This window comes from Aplysia californica, unplaced genomic scaffold (assembly GCF_000002075.1).
Source record: "Aplysia californica isolate F4 #8 unplaced genomic scaffold, AplCal3.0 scaffold00314, whole genome shotgun sequence".
Lineage (NCBI taxonomy): Eukaryota > Metazoa > Mollusca > Gastropoda > Aplysiida > Aplysiidae > Aplysia > Aplysia californica.
The window spans coordinates 47176-67114 of NW_004797584.1; the positions used below are offsets into that span (position 1 = coordinate 47176).

Genomic DNA, 19939 nt, shown 5'->3' on the forward strand with positions numbered 1-19939 from the left:
TCATATTCGGACTCGAGTCCGAATAATCACTTCGTTGTCTGAAGTACAAATACTTTAGGCATTGCAAACAAAAAATTTCATTTACAATTCAGCCATCAATATTAATTAAGTACGCCAGTCTAGCCGTACTTATCTTAGGCCCTATTAACATTAGAAAACAGGAGGTTTAAAATACTTGCACTGTCATTAAGGCACCTGGTTTCGTCTCAAATACAAATACTTTAGGTACTGCACACTAAAAATTTATATTTACAATTCAGTAGGCCTATCTTTTTTTTTTAATGGTCAGTCTAGCCATCATATTAAGAATAAGTACGGCTAGACTGCCAGTCTAGCCGTCATTAAGTATGGCTAGCCTCTTCCAATCTAGAGTTAGAATCTCTAGAGATAGTCTAGATCTAGATCTAGTCTGGATCTTATCTTTTTTCTGAGTTCAGCATGATTACCTAAAATTTTTCTCTCTTCCATTGTAACAGATAAGCCATAGACTAAGAACAAGATGAGCAGCGACAATAGGTTCTTTCGAGCCTTTCAAGGAAAATGGAAAACATTTCGACTTCTATCAAAGAAAGACAGCAAAGTCAGCAGATATTCGACCACAGGTCGTACCACTTGTGATGAAACAGTCGAAATTCAAACTAGTCGGTAAGTTTGGAACAGATTTTGGTTTTTCGACTCTGAGTGAATAGGCCTATACTGTGTCACAACATAGATTTATAGTGGAAATTAAGGCGTTCATCAATTTTGGGGCATTTTGAAATCATTGGAATAATTTATTATAGTACGATATAGATCTAGATCTTATGTGTTAAAAAACATTTTACATGCTCGCCTGGTAAAAGTTGTAATTTTCATTTTAAAGTTATAATAGTTAGAAAATATATATCCAGACTTATGTTGAAAGTTGAAGATAGAGAAATGGGTGTATTTTTCCATTAAAATCAACCCACAAGAGGACAAGTTTTAAGGTCCTACCAAAAACTATTTTGTACGAAGTGACTATTTCTCCGAACGTTCGGGAAAATAAAGTTGAACTCTATTTCTCCTAACGGTTTCCGATTTCGAGATTTTTGGGTTATTTGCGAGCTTTAGGCGTCATCCTTTCATTCTGCCATTCTGCGAGGACTGGAAGAAGCATTTTTCGCATCGAATTCAATTTCTAGAGCTAGAGATTTTTAAATGTCTGAATATTCAGATATATATTTCAGTTGTGGTAGGAGTAACGTTCCCGGACTATACTTCATTTGAAAATACCATCAAAAGGTACTGTCGCGAGAGAACAAGACTGCTCGACATAATTGGCAGTAACCTGCCATTAGGCCTAGTCACTCAGCAAAAACTAAAATCTTTCATGTAAAAAAAAATCCCTCCTCGCCTCCCCCTCCCCCCTCCCCCACCGTTCACAGTTTACGCACACACACATGCACACACACGCACACTCACACTCACACACACACACGGGCCACTCAATTTGCTTTTTATCATCAAATCTCGAGGACGGAAATCTTTCGGAGAAATAGAGTTCAAGTTCATTTTCCCGAACCTTCGGAGAAATAAAGCCGGCCAAATCTATAATGCCAAAAATTGACGAGCGCCTATTCCTTATATATATGACACACAATCGAACCGTGTTGAAGCTAGATGACCACCTATTGTTGAGCAGAAAAATGGACATATTAATCTTAAACAGTGGTCTTTAAAAAATGTTCAGCTGACACACTTCAGTGGAATCAGTGGGGTGCGATAATCTTTTCTCGCAATGTCCTTAATTTTTTACTACAGGGTGATTTAAAAAGAAAGAAGAGATTTTATGACATATCATATTGCTTCAGTTCTCGGTTAATGGAATGAGTCAGAACCATTTGGCTTTCCTTTGAATAAAAAAGAATGAGCCAATTTTATGACGCTATGCTTCAGTTGCCAAGAATCGTACCGTTATGGAATGAGTCAGTGACCATTTGCGAGGCAGCGTGGTGGAATCAGGCTCTCGTCAAATTAATCAAAGTGAAGAAACTTGCATTTTTCCCCAGGTTTGTGAATTTTTATCAATTTTTTGTTTTTTGGCTCAACACCTTTCATGCCCAATATAGAACTTATTTCAGTGTACATTTTTCTGAGAAACGTTGATTAAAAGCACAAAAAATGTACATTTTCAGTTACCATGGACTCTTAAGCTAACGAAATAACTATTCTTTGGCAGCCATTTTTTTCGCTAATTTTACCTCTGAAGACAGTGACACCCACCTCCTTCATTTGCAAATATCTCGACTTGTATTCAAGATAAATGGATATTTTTTTCATCCAAATAAAGACAAGTAAACAAGCTTTAAGATGATACCAATAACTCTACCTGGCCTGAAATTGACGAGAGCCTGATTCCACCACGCTGCCTCACATTTGAAAGAGGAGTTATATATTTATCTTTTGAATATCCGTGTAAATTTGCAGTTTCTGAGGACTCTCAAGCTTTGAAAGTCAGGCGAACTCCTCCACCTTCAATCGCAAATATCTCGACTTCAATTCATGATAAATGAGGGGTTTTTTCACCAATAGAAAGACAATTAAACAATTGAAAAATTGATACCAATAACTTCACATGTCCAAAAATTGACGAGCGCTCAATTCCACTGCGTCGTGAACTCATATGTGGGGATTTCACTGAAAAACATTGATCAAAGGAACAAAAAACGTAAATTTGCATATTCCAAGGACTCTCAAGCCCTGGAAGTCACCAGACTTTGGCAGCCATATTCTCGCTATTTTACCTCTGAAACCAGGCGACCCTACCTCTTTCAATTGCCAATTGGTAGCCTGTCATTCGTCACATGGTCATCTCGTCACACCCCAATTATGTGTGACGAAATGACTTCGCTTATATATATATAATATATTTATATCTAAGACCTATCTTTCCAAAATTGTTATGCTAGTAGAGTTTTGGAGGATCAGCCTAAAGCTTTTTTTGAAGTTATATAAATTATTAATGTAAATTAAATCTTCGTCCAAACTGCTCCAAAGTTAAACTTATTGTTTAAATAAGACAAAAGCAATGTCTGGTAAAGAGTTAATTGAGGCTTTATGTTTGAAAGTAAGGCCTAGCTTTAAGCAAAATCGCAGTAGGTACTGTACACATCTACCTGCTAATTTATTTTTAACAGAGCTAATAATATGTGAGGCGGCGTGGTGGAATCAGGCTCTCGTCAATTTTTGGGCATATTGAGTTTTAGGTATCATCTTAAAGCCTGTTCATTTGTCTTGCTTTCAATGAAAAAATACCCATCCATCTTCAATAGAAGTGGAGATATTTTGGATTGAAGGAGGTGGGGGTCACCTGATTTAAGAGGTAAAATTAGGGAGAAAATGGCCGCCAAAGCTTGGTAAATTCCAAAGCTAGAGAGTCCATGGAAACTGTAAATATACTTTTGTGCATTTAATCAACGTTTTCTGTGAAATCCTCAAAGGAATGTGTTTGTAAATGGACATAAAAGGTGTTGCGCCAAAAAACAAAAATTTGATAAAATTTGCTAAGCAGGGAGTTAAAACTGCTGTTTTCTTCGATTTCATTATTTTGACGAGAGCCTGATTCCACCACGCTGCCTCACATATGATCTTGCCAATCTCACCTTTCATCAATAATACCTAAAAACTTTGTTGATCTGGCTAGATGGATTTCAATATTGTCAATACGTATTTATGTACGGTGTAGCTGATCAGGTAGGCCCGATGACTCGCACAGCCGCTGCCGCCCCTCTTCACACAGCCCCAACCCTCCAACCCCCCAAAAAGTGTGATTTGCGATTGCCATGACAATGCGTGTTTGATGTTTGCAAGTGTGCTACGAAATGACCGTCTCCATTCAACCTTGTGGACTTGGGGTGTGACGAGATGACTGTGACGTCTTGACTGCACTGGTGTGATGAAATGACCGTGTGACGAAATGACTGGTATTCAGGGAAATATATCAATTTCTATTCAAATTGGATGGGTGATTCTTTCATCTAAAGCAATACAAAAGGAGATGCCTTATTAAAATTATAAGAATAATTCCACATGTCCAAAAACTGACTAGCGCCTGAATCCATTGTGTCGTGACACATATTTCTTCTCTTTTACAGTTCTGACACCAGCACTCCAGTAGTGCAACTTGATGCTGGCAGTTGTGAGGAAGTAGACCCTGTTCCGTCTGGTCACTTGGGAGGACAGCATCTGATTCAAAGTATCTGTGAAAGTAAGTTTTCTTTGTTTGGGTATTTATTTTTTAATTCTTTTTAGCCTTAATTAGAGTTTTACGGCACTCAAAACACAAACAGATCGTATAAGTGTGAATGATTAGACTTGAGGTGTAACCAGAGAGTAATTTAAAAAAAGAAAAAAAAGAAGGAGAAGAGATGACAATGACAGAGTTTAATAAATAAGAATGAGCTAACCACATGTATATATGAGTGCCAACCAACCACCGACAAGGGTATTTATCTACTTTTTGTATTAAATTAAATGCGAATCAGTGTGAAGAGAAAAGTTAATCTGTAAGATGTGTTTATCATTACACATGCTTGCAAAACTCTCCTCCACCCTTTTATAACCGAAGTCTGTGGGGTAGTGGCAAGACATTTTGCTGTCACATGCAGGACATCCTATTTGCCAAGTGGGAAGAATTTTTAAATTGTGTATCTCTCTATCTTTTGGCTGAGATGTTGTAATAATAATAATAATAATAGATAGCATTTGTATTGCGCATATCCCTGCTCAACAGCCGGCTCTATACGCTTTACACTATATGTCTTATGTTCTTCTGGCCATTAACTGCTACCTAACATCATTCTCATACTTTTTGATAGTCAGCTGTTTAAATATGAATTGCCCAAAACATTGAAAATTGAAAAAAAAAACATTGCAGTTTCTTAAATATGCTGTTTGCATGAGCTCAGAAATATTTTGTCAAAATTCTTATTGTAAAAATGTTTAAGGAAGGGAGAAAAAATACATAATGTAGGTACAATTATTTAAAAAATGAAACCGTCTTTTTTTCTCTTCTGAAAAATTTTGCTTTCTAAGCACAGTACATGTGAACAGCTTGATGACGTTTTGCTTTCTGTTCTGGCAGCAGATCCTGTTCTGACAGTAGCTTCAGATGGAGAATGGGCCAGACTGCGGGGATATGTGCGTAACTCTGAACATGGAGGTTCCAGTGTTGACCCTGACAAGACAGAAGAGAACCTTTATGCTTTTGCCAGAGAAGCAGGAGGTAAGAGAAGAGGGTTGGGATAAAAGGAGATGAGTCGAGATAAGATCTGATGAAATGAGATGAGAGCAGATAAGTTAAGGCTGAAAATTCTGGTAAAAGATGAGAGGGGAGCAGATGAGATGATATGAGTTGGGATGAGAGTAGATGAGAAGAGAAAGATAAGATAAACTTGATTGATTCCTGGGGGAAATTTTGTTTTCTGATATACCGGAACATCAACTTGTAAAGATTCAGTATCAACACAGAAATGCACTCATTATATTCATGCTCAATGATGCACAACTCAGTCATACTTGTGTACTCAAACAGCTCATGTGTTTGTGGGCATAAACTCTATCTCCCTCCCACAGTCGTTCTCTCTCTCCCCCTCTCTCTCTCTCTCTGTCTCTTTGTCTCTGTCTCTGTCTCTGTCTCTCTCTCTCTCTCTCTCTCTCTCTCTCTCTTTCTCTCTCTCTCTCTCTCTCTGTCTGTCTCTCTCTCTCTCTTACAGTCTCTCTCCCTCTCTCACAGTCTTACTCTCTCATGAAAGCATATGACAGAACAAGGCAAGAGGACATAGGGGAAAAATAATTTTCTCTGGCGTGATTCAATCTGGAGACCTTTGGATTGAAAGGCGATCAACATACCTGTAGACCACAAAAGCCTGTTGTCTGACTTTACCGAGTAGATGGTCTGCCATCTCAACAAATGATCAAGCCTCTTAGCACTCAAGGGGTAGGCATCTTTGTGGAAAATTTCCCTTGACATTTAAACATGCATTGCAGATGCTTGGAATGACGGAAGGGGGTATATGACAGATCAAAGAAATGTGTCACGACATGGTGAAATCAGGCGCTCGTCAATTTTTGGGCATGTGAAGTTATTGGTATTGCCATAAAGCTTTTACGTTTGCCTTGCTTTTAATGAATGAAATGCCCATTTATCTTGAATACAAGTTGAAATACAGTTGAACCTGTGTAAGACGGCCACCCATTGTCAAGGAGAAAAGTGGTCGTATAAGACAGGTGGCCGTGTTAGGGAGGACTGATCAAGATGAAGAAAACAAACCATTCCTTTCTGAGAATACAAACCCTTCCTTTCTGAGGTCCCAACTGAAGGTAGTTGCATTGTTGTTGTTGTTATTTTTGTTGTTGTTGTTTTCGCTGGGTTTTTTTTTCTTTTGTTGCTGCTTTTGTGCACGGGTTACAATAAAACGAAATGTGTCAGACAAGGGGGACCAAGTGCTATGGTAAGACAAACACACGTGCCGCTACCACTCGGAGAACGAGTGACGCTGCTGTCACAAGTTCATGCTGACGTCTATTGTTACGTTGTTACAGACTGGGTAAACAGTGACCACTCATCGCACTTACGATTTGTGTATGGGTTATGGGCGAGGCTTATGGGTTATGAGCTAGACGGTCAGAGAACAGGCCGCCTTATCGGAAGTTGGTCACGGGGAGATAGAGGCCGACCACAGACAACGTGTAGTGCAGAAGTGAGAGGGTGAGAGAGCATCACGCTGTGTGCTTGATTAAACAAGTGTTCAAAATTACGGCATTTACAGTGTATTGTTTCTTTAACGCAATTATTACTTTCGAAAGGGCATCGAAAATAAATATTAATGCTTTAACTGGAAAAGTACCAACACTTAAATCATAGTAAGAAAAAGTCTTAGAGCGGGGATGAATGGAGAGAGGCAGGTAGTTGTACAAGTGTAAAGGAAAGCATTGTAGTAACTTTTTGCGTGTTTATTAAGCGGTTAACATAAATAGAACAATATTTAAAATGTTGATCAAGCAAGGCTTTACAATCTTGCTAGCACATGCCACAAACACAAACAAACAGAAAGAGGCAATAATATAAAATATATATAAATTTATATAATATAATATATACATACATATAGGTAATTAGAAAACAACATACTGAAAACATACACCAACAACACTATACAGTCGCCCATTTCTTGGGGAGTTCAAAAGAACAATTTATCCAACAACAAAAAATTTCAATTTTCCTGTCATTCTTTTCTTCTGACCAAACAAAACGTAATAATTATGTGAGTTGACTCTCTCGACCTATTGTTTTCAGGAAAAGGTGGTAGACTCTTAGGAGTGGTCTGTATGATTCAAAAGAGATGAAAGCACCAGTAGAGGAACTAATAACTTGAAAATAGACTGAAACTTTTGGAATAGCACCATCTCTTTCTTTACCAAAGAAAATGATACTGTGACAGTTCCTCATCGGATGCAACTATTCCATGTTTCAGGAGTATGGATATAAACTGATTGTCAAATGCATTGGCTTTAAATTTTGTTAAAGGCGTTTATTTCATCAATGTCTATAGCACGACACTGTACTTGGTCGGGGCTTACTTCGGGATAACACGCAACATACGATTGTCGGCACTTGGAAAAGTGTTGGAGGTACTGCTAGATGATGGCCTCTTCAAGGTTGTAAGTTCTATTTTGTACATTTTTAGGCCAATGGTCTCTTTGATTACTTCTTAATTAAAGGGCGTCGATACCAGTCTCTTAAACTACAGACAAACAAGAGGAGTCGCCGTGAGCGGTAATGCAATTAAGTTTATTTAAGTGTAATCGGATACCCGATACCAAACAAACACATATAGGCCAGCGCTTTGCGAGGCAGCAAGATAAGAGAGGGGTTGGACAATGGGCCCCTATCTCCTGAGGGCTTGTAGTAGGCTGTGTGGCATGATAGTATAAGAACGTATAGGTTATGAGGGATCACACGCTTCCGTCCCCAGTAACTGAAAATTAATTTTGTTACCTATTGGTCAACAGTGGGAGGAGCCCTTGCAACATGATCAGTTGGAGGGACTACCTAACAACGACAGGTTTTTATATTATGACGGCTCGCGCACACCAGGGGCCAATGCTTGATTTATGACAAAACGTAATGGAGTCACTAAGGTGACCGTCTAAAACAGGTGTTATTGCTTTGTGTGATAGGGGTTGTGTGTTGAAATATGGTGGCCGCGGCCGCGTTGGACAAGTGCCCGTTTTACACAGTTAAATTATATAGAAAAAACGCGGGGGGGGGGGAATGGAAAGTGTCCATTGGTACAGGTGGCCGTCTTATAGAGGTGGCCGACAGGGCAGGTTCGACTGTATTTGCGATCGAAGGAGGTGGTTTCAGAGGTTAAATTATTGAGAAAATGTCCACCAAAATTTGGTTATTTACATAGTCTGTGGAAACTGACAATTTACATTTTTTGTGCCTTTAATCAACGTTTTTCAGTAACCACACAGAAATAGGTTTTTCAATGGTATTTAAAGGTCTTGAGCCAAAAACACAAATTTAAAAAAAAATGCCAAACCTGAGGAAAAATGCCAATTTCTTCAATTTCATTATTTTGACGAGCACCTGATTTCGCCATGCTGCCTCTCAAAGGTGGTTTTTTTTTTTTCAAATTATCAATTTCAGAATTCCGTACTAATTATTTTTTATAATGTAAATTGTGATATGTACTGTCAGTGGTTTAACAAAATAAGTTACTGCTTACAATCTTCAAAACCCTCCGGGGCGGTGCTACTGACTGAAGAGTCTTTAGGCTATTCCCAAAGGGAAGAACCATGTTCTTATGCATAGTAGAATTGTAATTGTAGATGGGCTGATTCATCAATGTCATGCTCATAACTGCCTGAACTGCAAAAGGAAACTGCTGCTTTTTCTTTCCTAATCCTTACTATCGTCATTTTGCCTCTATTTCTTTTATATGTTTGTCACCCTCTTGTTGCAGGTTCGGGGGTTCGAGCCGCGGGCCCTACGTTCTGTCCTTGGTAAAGGCACTTTACACCAATTTTCTTCACTTCACCCAGTTGAGAATGGGTACCCGGCCATAGACAGCGAAAGATATCGTTACTATGTTAGTGTTTTAGAGCCTATAAATGGCCACTTGCACTGTATGCTTCCCAGAAAGTTGAGGTTGTTTCAGAATGCTCTGAGGTCTGCTGGGGTATTAGTATAGATTGTGATGGGCATAGAGCTTGCTGTTGAGCGGGAATTTGCGCTACGCAAATGCTATCTATTATTATTATTATTGTGACCCGCTATTTCCGGGTTGCCATGATTGTCGAAGCAGACTTTGTGCTTTTGAAGCTAGAGAGGCGAGCAGAGTAAGTCTTGATTCCCTCTAAGGTCTTCTCTGTTAACATTCACCCCTTGGCGCTCATACGACCTTAGTTGCGAGCATCGAAAAAACCTCTACTAAAACAAAAAACAATCTGCAAATGGAGGTGTCCGGCAAAAATCAACACAGGAGTCTGATTTGTAGATTTTCAAATTTTGCTGGGTTTCTTTTCATGTTTAGATTGCTATCACTCCACCCTTATAAATTGTACTGACTCTACCTTTAAATTTCACATTTCTATGTCCGCAGAGTCCGCAGAGCTAAAATCAGAGAAGTAATTCATTTTATGAGCAAGCCTCCCTTTTAATTTTGATCAAGTGTCATGTCTAAAAGGTTTTTGCCTTTGTGTCACGACGCTGTGGAATCAGGCTGTCATCAGTTTTTGGACATAGAATAGCTTGTTCATTTGTCTTGAATTTAGCGTTAAAAAAATAGAAGTTGAGATATTTGAAATTAACGGAGCTGGGGGTCACCTGGTGTGAGAGGCAAAATTAGCGAGAAAATAGCTGCCAAAGTTTGGTGACTTCCAAAGCTTGATTTTCCTTGGAAAGTGGAAATTTACTTTTTTGTGTGCCTTTTATCAACATTTTTCCAAACTGGAATTAGATTCTATGTGTTTTCAAAAAAATGTTGAGCAAAATAAAAAATAGAAAAAAAATTGCCGAACAACCTGAAAAATTTGGGTTTTTTTAATTTCATTGTTTTGACGAGCGCCTGATTTCATTACACTGCCTCACAGTTGTTACCCATGAAGATTTTTTTTCAATTAAAAAAATATATAATTGCTTTGTTGTTAACCCACAGGTCCATATGAAACCGAATTGTGGAATGGAAATGAGGCTGATCTTAACAAGCACAAAATTAATTGTAGGAAAAATCCAGGCCACAAAAAATTCATTCCTGCACCTCTGTTTGGGCTGAAACATCTTCCTCAAAGTCATCAGGAGCAAAAATTTTTGGACATGATCAAACTCATCGCCAAGTTTACAGTCCGGGTGCGGGTGAAGGGCACAAGCTCAGATCGCCCCGAAGGTTACCCGTTCGCTAAACTCGGGGGGACCAAGATGTCCAGGGTTGCCAGTGGGTGAGTTCCAGATTTTATTATAGTAGTCTCCGTCTAAATGCTCGCCATACAAAAGCACGCTCCGATCAAACGTACGCTTTTGTCATCTGACAGATTGAATACTATAATCATAATTTGAATGTATAAATGCATGGTCGCTCCCTCTAAACGCACGTTCTGATCCATGAAACATACCGACAGGTAAAGCTTGACAACGGGAAATTTTCACTACAACCTGCACAGCTTGCATAAGAGAAGCCTAGAAAACCGGATATTTAGTGAGACTGCCCCTCATGTTCAACAAAGAGGGTGGTGGACAGCGTTTTCACACCCAACTTTCCACAGACTCATAGGTTTGGGACTGGTCAATGGAATGTAAGGGGTTGGGGGACTGAAGTGTTTTTTGATTGGTCACTGAAAATACATCTTTGAGAAAGAAGGTTTCTGACTGGTGTATGGGTGACTGCATGTAATGTTTAGTTAGACCTAGGCCGAGGCTACCAAAATAAATCTATGATGCGTAACACATGGGAATGTTGCAAAACACTAGAGATAGGCCTCTATAGGATAAAAGATTATCCAAGTAAGCCTAATTAGCTGTGCTTGAAGAACTTAAAACTTACTTGTTCAAGGAATCACAGCTAATGTAGAGATCTATGATTCTGATTACGTCCATGAATTTACGGTCAGGATGGTCACTTGGAAAGCCACATGGCTGGGCCGTCGTCTCTATGACTATCACCAACAATTTCCTCTTAGGCTATCTGTTCCCGACATTTTATGGTGCATATCATTGCATTGAGGGGTCTGCATTCTGCCCCCCTCCCCCCTCATTCAACGCCTATAACTATAATTGTGTATTCTTATCCACTGTCAGGGAATCCTTCTCAAAACAGTCACGTGTCAAACATATTATCGGCCTAAAATGACCCCCACCCCAAAGGGAGGTCACAAGAATATCATGGCGATGAGATGACTGCGTCCCTTCCTCCCTTTGCAAAGGTTCATTTAAATGCACACTCCATATAAACACACGCTGAGGAGTCCTCCCGAACACTGTGCTTTTAGTTGGAGACTACTGTACCTCAGAATTACAAAGTTCCATCCGACATTTTTGACTGTTTTCAGTTATTAAGACCATGAGGTCTGAAACAAAATGTTCTGTCTGCTCTATCAAAATTGCATGATTATTCAGAATCGTTATAAAGATATTCGAAGAATTTCATTGTTCTATCAGTTTACAGGAAGATCTTTTTAGAATTTCAAAGGTCTATCGGCAAGTATAGAATTGTGTCACGACGGGATCGAATTAGGTGCTCATCGGCTTTGAGCATTTATAGGATTAGTAATGTCATCTTAAGGCTTGCTTATTTGCCTTGCTTTTTGATGAGAAAATAGCCATCTATCTGGAATTTAAGTTGCAAGATTGAGATATAGTTCACTTGGACGAAAGATTAATCCAAATATAAAATCATTTGAGTGAACTAAAATTCAAGCATTTCCCAGAGTTAATTATTTGAAAGAAGCAGTCTTTTCTCATCTTCTCAAAATGGCTGAAAATAACTTAAGCATTTATCTTTTGAGCGTGACTAGATCATCATACAAGCTTGATGGCACTGGTTCTAGAGAGAGGGTTCACCTTAGCATTCTTGCACAAAATGTGAGATGTCTACCTAGTAAATAGAGTGCTGCACTGGAGCAGCCAGCAGTCATCTGTTTGTTAAACTGTTTGACTCTCAAATTTTACCAAGATGTAGCGCTTCAAAATTCATGTGTACTTGTATACAATTACAAGTATGTATGATGTAATTTTTCCTTTCTTTTTGCTCATCGTTCATTTTTTTTACATTTTAAAGTGCTCTGTCTTTTTTTATAAATCCATTTGTGTTTCCTACAGTCATTTGAGAGAAGTTTGAATTAATTTCTTTCAAATTTGACTGTTCCGGGCCTGTGAAGGGAAGGAATAGCTCAGTGGTGTTAGGAAGACTGTGTGCTGAACCGTGTGCTGAGGATACTTTTTACTTTTTCTGGCCACTGTTACTCTAGTCGCGTGGATGGGAGAAGAACATATCTTTCTCTTGTTTGTTGCATGGCTTGTTGCATGAATGTCATTGCTGTCACACGCAATCTTCTTCTAAGTCCGAATTTTTAGAATTTTCAATTTTTATACTCTCCCAAAGCTGTATCAAAAATGCACCTTTCAACATCCCCTATTAATGCTATGGTCAAGGCCTACAATTTTCTTACTTTTCATGATTCCTGACAGGAACAACACTACAAAAACTAGTTATTTGTATTTGGCAGTTGGGGGCCTCTCTTGACTTGCTACCCAAACAGACTTGAGTGGATTGCTTGTGATCTGTTTCTCTTGATTAATGTTTCTCTGACCTCCTCTATCTCTCTTTTTCTAGGCCTGCCCCTTTCTCTGTTTCTCTCCGATCTCTTCAAAAAGTTAATTGTATGCTCCAGCTGGTACACCAAGGTGATGATATTTTAGAAAATTAAACTGATGTTGTATACACAGAAGAAACTTCTAATAATGTATTCTCTTCTGTGTTTGTGTTGTCAACAGGTACGTTTACGACTCAAGTCCTGCTCATTCTGTGCAGGAACAAATTTGCAAAATTAAGAATTGCCCACATGGACAACCCGGTTCCCACAAAGTGTACGGCCACGTGAATGTCATAACGGCTCGCCACGTGATCTACGACCTGGAGGAAGCAAAGAACAGTGAAATGGACTTGTTTTATGATGATGATGAAGACAAATCCTCTATTGTTACTCTGAGATGTATTGATCTCCACTATTCCAGCCTGAAGAAAGATTGTGCTATTGTTTCGTGTGTAGCTCATGACAAAGAGGTGTTCAAAGTGTTGGAGGACAACAGAAAACAGATTGATTCGCTGTGGGCAGTCATGCGAAGCCCGAAGTGGATCGAGGATATATTTGTCATCGTGTCCCACCCCCATGGAACTTCCAAGCAAATTTCAATAGGAACTGGTCACCGCACGTTTCTTGAAAAAGCTTTGAGACTTTTTTGGACCTATCGCGTGAATGGACTACACTGCGGGGTTCAAGAAGGAAAAAGTGAGCCAAGAGTTGTATATTCCTACACTGCCGCTACATGCCCGGGCAGCTCGGGTGCTCCTGTATGGTTCCTGAGACATTGTTTGTTTGCAGATACCTATTTTGTGCTTCCATATGCTGCTGCTCACAGCAGGCACATCAAAGGTGAGGTTAATCAAAGCGGAAGGGAGTACGGTCTGTGAAGTTACAGTGGATAGTTGCACAAGACAGCCGCCAATTGTGGAATCAAAAAGGGATCTGTCTTAGACAGGTGGACATCATTGACAATGTCATTATAATGTTATATGAAATGCAAAAGGGAATATGGAAGTGGTCGTTTGTTCAGGTGTTTGTTTTGGACAAATGAGCCTTAGAGCAGATTTAACTGTATGTATGTTTTGCTGCTTACCGCATGCTGTCTTGAGGTTTGCCTCTTTTTTCTAATTCAAACATCTGTCATCCTTATATCTCTTCTCCTTCTTTTCTTTGTATGTTACCCTCTAATCTTATGCACTCATATGACCTTTTTATGTTGTTGCAAGTGTTGCAAATCACATCTTTTTACTGAGACATGTTGTTAGTTTTCTAACTGTTTTGATAAATTAATGTTTGTGGAACTTTAGAGAGAGAGGGAATGGGAAAAGAAAGAGAGAAAGAGAGCGAGAGAGAGAGAGAGAGAGAGAGAAAGAGGGACAGAGAGGAGAGAGTGAAAGGATTGCTGATGGAGCTGTCTTTGTTTTAATGTGGATGGAATATTGTCCTTATGATTATATGTGAATCAATTTTGTACAAGTCATTTCCATGTTCTGTTTACAAAATCGCAAGCAATTTCAGATTATTTTCAGATTTATAATGCATTTACCTGGAGCTGTTTGCTTTTCAGTTTGTACTTAATTGGAAAAACCAGTATTGTTTGTTACATTGCGGCTTTATTAGCCACATGCTTTACCATCTCACTTCCATCGTTTGGAATAATCCCTGGCAGAAATTACCAGCACTCTAGAACAAAATTGTTAAACAACACAACACAGACACTATCATATATTGTGACAGACAGTATAACATTTTTAGTAGTAGAATAAAAATTGAAGAAAAATGAAAATCAAATAAATTACACTTTATTGATTCCTGAGTGGAAATTTGGGTTACAACAGCAAACATATATGTGAGACAGTATGGTGAAGTCAGGCGCTCGTCAAGACAGGGAAAACAAAGAAAACGGCATCTTTCTTTCCATTTTGGCAAATTTCGTTGAATTTTAACTTTTTGACTAATTACCTTTTATTATGTTCATTTGAAACAATTTACTGTGTGGCTTTCACTGAAAAACGGTGACTAAACCAAAAGCATAAAAAATGTAAATTTATAGTTTCCAAGGACTCTCAAGCTTTGGAAGTCGTCAAACTTTGGTAGTCATTTTCTCTCTCATTTTCCCTCTGAAATCAGGAGACCCCCACATGCTTCTATCCAAAATATCTTGAGTTCTATTGAAGATACGGGGAACAATATTTTTCCCAAAAGCAAAACAAGTGAGCCAGCTTTAAGATAATACTAATAACTCAATATGCCCAAAAATTGACGAGCGCCTGATTCCATTGTGTTGTGACACATATGCATAATTATAACTTCCTTTATATATAGTGTATATCCACGCTCTAGAGCATGCTCTATGCATTTTAAAACTATTATTACCCCAGCAGACCCTGGAACACTCAGAAACATTTTCGGCTTCCCAGGAAGCATTCAGTGCAAGCTACTGATTTCCTGCACTCAAACACTAACAAACTGACAAGATCTTTCACTGTCTATAGCCGGGTACCCATTTTTCCGCTTTGGTGAAGTGAGGAAAATTTGTGCAAAATGCCCTTCCTAAGGACAAAATGTCTGACCCCTGATAAGATCTGAACTTACGACCTTATGAGTCCGAGAGCCTGACCACTTGGCCACCAACATACAGAAGACTTAAGTACAAAATTAGACACACAAATGTAATACAAAGAATACCAAATACATAATAAAGCAGAAATGCAAAACAATTTTACAAACGTGCCATTGCTAGTCAACACTGTTCAGTGCTTTTTTTGTGTGCTTGGGTTTTTTTAAAAACTAGTCTTTGTGTCTTGTTGAAAGACACACACTCCCGTCTAAAAACCAATGCCAATAATACTTGCTTGACATTATTTTTGAGTCTGCACTTGCTAGGCCTACTCACTTGGTCACTTTGAGCCCCTCTATATGGTGATGGAGAAAACTGAGGATACATTGCCAGCTCACTTCTCTAGGATTACAATGTTCTATCTGCTCGGTGCCTAGTTTTGAGACTTTAGACACAATTCTTTGAACATCTTGATAATGACTCAGAATGTTCTTACGATTTTGATAGAGCAGATAAAACTTTTGGTTTCTGACCTCTGTCTTAGTAACTCAAAACGGCCATTTTATGTCAGATAGAACTTGTAATTCTAAGGTAGCAAGTTGGCAAGGAAATGGTAGGTTGACGATAGTGATGATGAACCGGTTTTTTTTTTGTTGTTGGTCATATCAGCCTTTTTCTCACTGGTGAAGGTGGTGGGAGAGGTACAAAAAATGTTTGTTATCGGTCAGGAATGTCTTACTGTTTTCGAACTGTCAAGTATCTTGAGTTTTTAAAATAATTACATGAATGAGCCCTCGTTAGTTTAAGAATAACGTTATTTTAAATGTGTTAGAGAGCTTTGTTCAGCTAATTAGCAACCAAACAATATTTGTCATTTTATTGCATATGGTCATTTCCTTGTTTCATGTTTGTTCCATTTACAAACAACTCTTCTTACCAGAGATTTTATTTTTGTACAATAGTGATGGTTATTTAATCCTATTATTTAAAAAAATTTGTCTTATTTATTATTTATGTATTTATTTTATTTTTATTTTTCATTTTATTTATTAAATTTTAATTAATTAATTTTTTATTTTAAAATTTTTTTTTGTTTTGTTTTTTGTGGGGGGTCCACATTGATGTTATTTTACAGGTAGGCCTGTTTGTAGTTTTAAATTTCTCTCGTCTTTTAATATTATGTAGAAGTAGTCACCGTTTTTTACTTAAAGTAAAATACTCTGAGTGTAATTAATTATTACTGAAGGTCATTTTAGAGTTATCCACAATTTTAATTTCACACTTGTTGCTTTGTAAGCAAAGTCAAGGAATATGAGTTAAATTACCAGTATGGAGGCAGTGGAATACTGATCAAGACCGGTGATACTGAACTCGACCAACGTGTACCCGCGGGCCGGTACTGTTCCAGCTACAGGGCTGAGCTTGTAGCTCTCGACACAGCGCTGGACATGCTCGTTTCATTACGTACAGCAGACAGCCTTCCGAACGGTGAACGCATCCATGTATACACTGATTCCAGGTCAGCAGTCATGCTCCTCTCATACGGCCCTACCAACCAATCGGAAAATGTGGCATGCTCAATCTGGCAGCTTCTGCACACCCTCTGTCAATGCTCCGAACGTTCCATCTACTGACAGTGGATTCCAGGCCACGCTGAACTGGCTGGGAATGAGGAAGTTGACAGCATCGCCAAAGAAGCAACAGCGCTTACCCAGATTGACACGCCAATCGATTTCTCGACAGCTGAAGCCGTCATCCACCAATCGACCCGCGCAAAGTAGAAGAGAGAGGCGAAACCCAAACTACCTTTTGCCTAGCCGCCATCATACCAGCTTGAGGCCTCGATCAGACGACAGGACCTCCGGCTTCTCTCCCAAATGAGAACAGGTGAAAAATCGTAGCTGAGAACATATCTCCACAAAATTGCGCCAGCAGACAACCCAGATACGTCGTGTCGAGCCTGCAAGGAGGAGAACGAAACTATGGACCATGTGTTCCTGAGATGTCCCGCCAACTATCGTGCCAGAACCTGTCTGCTGGGTCATTTCAGTAACCCACTTTCAGCACTTTTCAAGGACTCCCGCGCAAGTGTTGAGTTCCTGCATGCTGTCGGCATCGCTGACTGTTTATGACGCCACAGCACCAGAAGAAAGAGAGAGAGAGAGAGAGATGATTATCTATTGACTCTTTTCATCTATCTGCTAGAGCATTTTTAAGATTTGGAAAAATCTTGATTAAGCTGGATCAAAACAGCCCTTTCCCAAAATGAGATCTGTAAAGTAAGCCAACGAGAGAATAAAAAATTGTACACATGTTTATATGTACATAAATATCTCAACATCCTAGCTCCTGACAAACCCAGTTGGAGAGCAGCAGTCTCTGGCTTCAAAAACTACTACTACATGATATGGTCGCTTTTAAAGACAAACGGCTTGACCTACACCAAAAGTGGGCATTGCCCTACCTATAGGAAAAGTTTGGTTTCATTGGTGTGTGTATATGTTTAGTTTTAGAGATAATTCTCCTTGTTTTTTAATAAAACTGAACAGGGGGCAAAAACTTTACCTTCGATTTTCTCAAAAGAGCATTTTTTGGGATAGCCCACTTGTCCTTAAAAGCGACCATAATATGTATTAGAAATGCTGAAATCCAAGAGAGAAGCCCGCAAGCTGGGCATGTGCACAAGTGGAAATGAAGTAATTTAATACTCAAAAAGTGGCACACTCTTCTCTGACTTGGTCTCTTTGGCCATAGCAGAAGCCTCAAGTCATCTTAATCCCTTTTACTTCTATTTTTGTTCTAGAAATATTCTCCTCTTTAGATACAATGGTTATCGTGAAACACTGACAGACAACTATCATTTATTGTTATTATTATTATTATTATTATTATTATTATTATTATTATTATTATTATTAATAATAATATTATAATTATTATTGTTATTATTGTTGCTGTTGTTGTTATGATTGTGATGATTATTATTAGGCCTATTATTATTATTATTATTATTATTATTATTATTATTATCTTCATCATCATTATTTTTAATATGATTATTATTGCTATCTTATTATTATTATCAAATAGCATTTTGAGTTTATTGTAGCTGCTGCTCCCACTATTTATAACCGTTTCTACTTCAATGACTAAACGGACAGTTTTTATATATTTTTATTGAATTTATTGTAATGACAATTGAATTCAGTGGTTTACTAATTGCTAGTTGCTTGCCTCTGATTGGTTTTGCTTTTGCTGGACAATAGTAGGACAAAAACAGGTTATTTTCACTGATCAGTTGTGCTTTGCTTTGACATTCATTGTGTGAAGTTCATATGTGGAAGTATGCATTTTGTGCGGTCTTTGACTTTTTAAAAGTAAGTCTGTGTATTGGTGTAATGCTTTGCCTTTTACTACTGTCAGAACAAAGTCAACATAAAGACCGTTAGAACCTTTAGACTATTGTCTTACAATGTTCTCTTTGGTCAAACAAACAAGCCCCACCATCGACACTGTTAGATCATTTTGAAGGCAAGCTGCTTCATCCATGCCTGTCGGAGCCAGCCAGAGCTGTGATAGATACAAAATCCAAGCAGAAAGGTGGAAATAAAGAATTCTAGCCACACCAGAATTACACTCATGTATACTGCATGAAACGACAAAGTATCTAATTGCTACACCACAGACGTGTGTGTGTGTTTGTGTATGTGTGTGTGTGTGTGTGTGTGTGTGTGTGTGTGTGTGTGTGTGGAGGGGGATGTGGTTGTCATGTGGCCCCTGTAAATGAATTAATCCAGAATTTACCGTTGGCCATCTGTTAAATTGAACTAGCCACAAATGTTTTGTTTTTTTCAATAATGTTTTTACAGTTTCTTAATCTGTGGTATCGGTTGCATGTGGTTCTGAAGAAATGTTTTGTCAAAATGCAAATTCTAAATTAATGTTGAAAAGAGCAAGAAAACATGTTATGTAATGTAAAGTTGTTAAGAGAATTCGTTTATGCCTTACATACAGCTCTGCATTAGCTTTACGGATGTGGCGCTATTTAATTCTATGCAAGTCAAATGAATTTGTCCTCTGATTTTACCCTGCATATGCCTGAACAGGAAGGGAAGGTAACAGCACTTTTTTTCAAACATTACTGACCGGTGGGAGGAACTTTTTCTTTTAAACATCAATTAAAGTAATCTTCATGAACTTAATTTCATTTGTGTTTTGTTTTGTTTTTTTAAATCTATATTTTACTATTTGTGAGTGTTTTGTTTTTGTTCGTTTGTTTGTTCCTTTACTTCCCCAACTCGAAGTCAGGTACCCATTACAGGTGGGTGGGCAGGAGGGGGTCGAAAAAAAAATCTGGCCGAACAGAGGCTCGAACCTGGATTTTCTGCTTTGGAGACAAGCCCACTAACCGCTCCACCACCACACCACTGTAGGCTACAGGCTTTGAAAATACTGCAATAGTGCTTTGCGGTCGTGTTGTCACCGTGAACGACAACAAAGTGGGAATCCCTCAATGACGTCAAACAAGATGAGCTGTTACTATAAATATCG

General features: G+C 38.5%; 1 protein-coding gene across 7 annotated transcripts in view; it reads left to right on the forward strand.

Moving 5' to 3' along the window:
* LOC101862959 overlaps positions 1-14597 on the forward strand; it is a 19286-nt gene extending 4689 nt beyond the window's left edge. For 5 of the 7 annotated variants that reach the window (XM_005102114.3, XM_005102116.3, XM_005102115.3 and 2 more), the window contains exons 2-6: positions 477-645; positions 4116-4228; positions 5105-5245; positions 10188-10467; positions 13019-14597. In XM_005102114.3, coding sequence (XP_005102171.1) covers positions 500-645; positions 4116-4228; positions 5105-5245; positions 10188-10467; positions 13019-13715 — 1377 coding nt within the window. In that variant the 5' untranslated portion in view covers positions 477-499 and the 3' untranslated portion in view covers positions 13716-14597. The remainder of the gene's footprint in view (positions 1-476; positions 646-4115; positions 4229-5104; positions 5246-10187; positions 10468-13018) is intronic. The other 2 variants (XM_035970727.1, XM_005102117.3) reach the window with 2 other exon arrangements.
* Positions 14598-19939: the final 5342 nt, after the last annotated feature.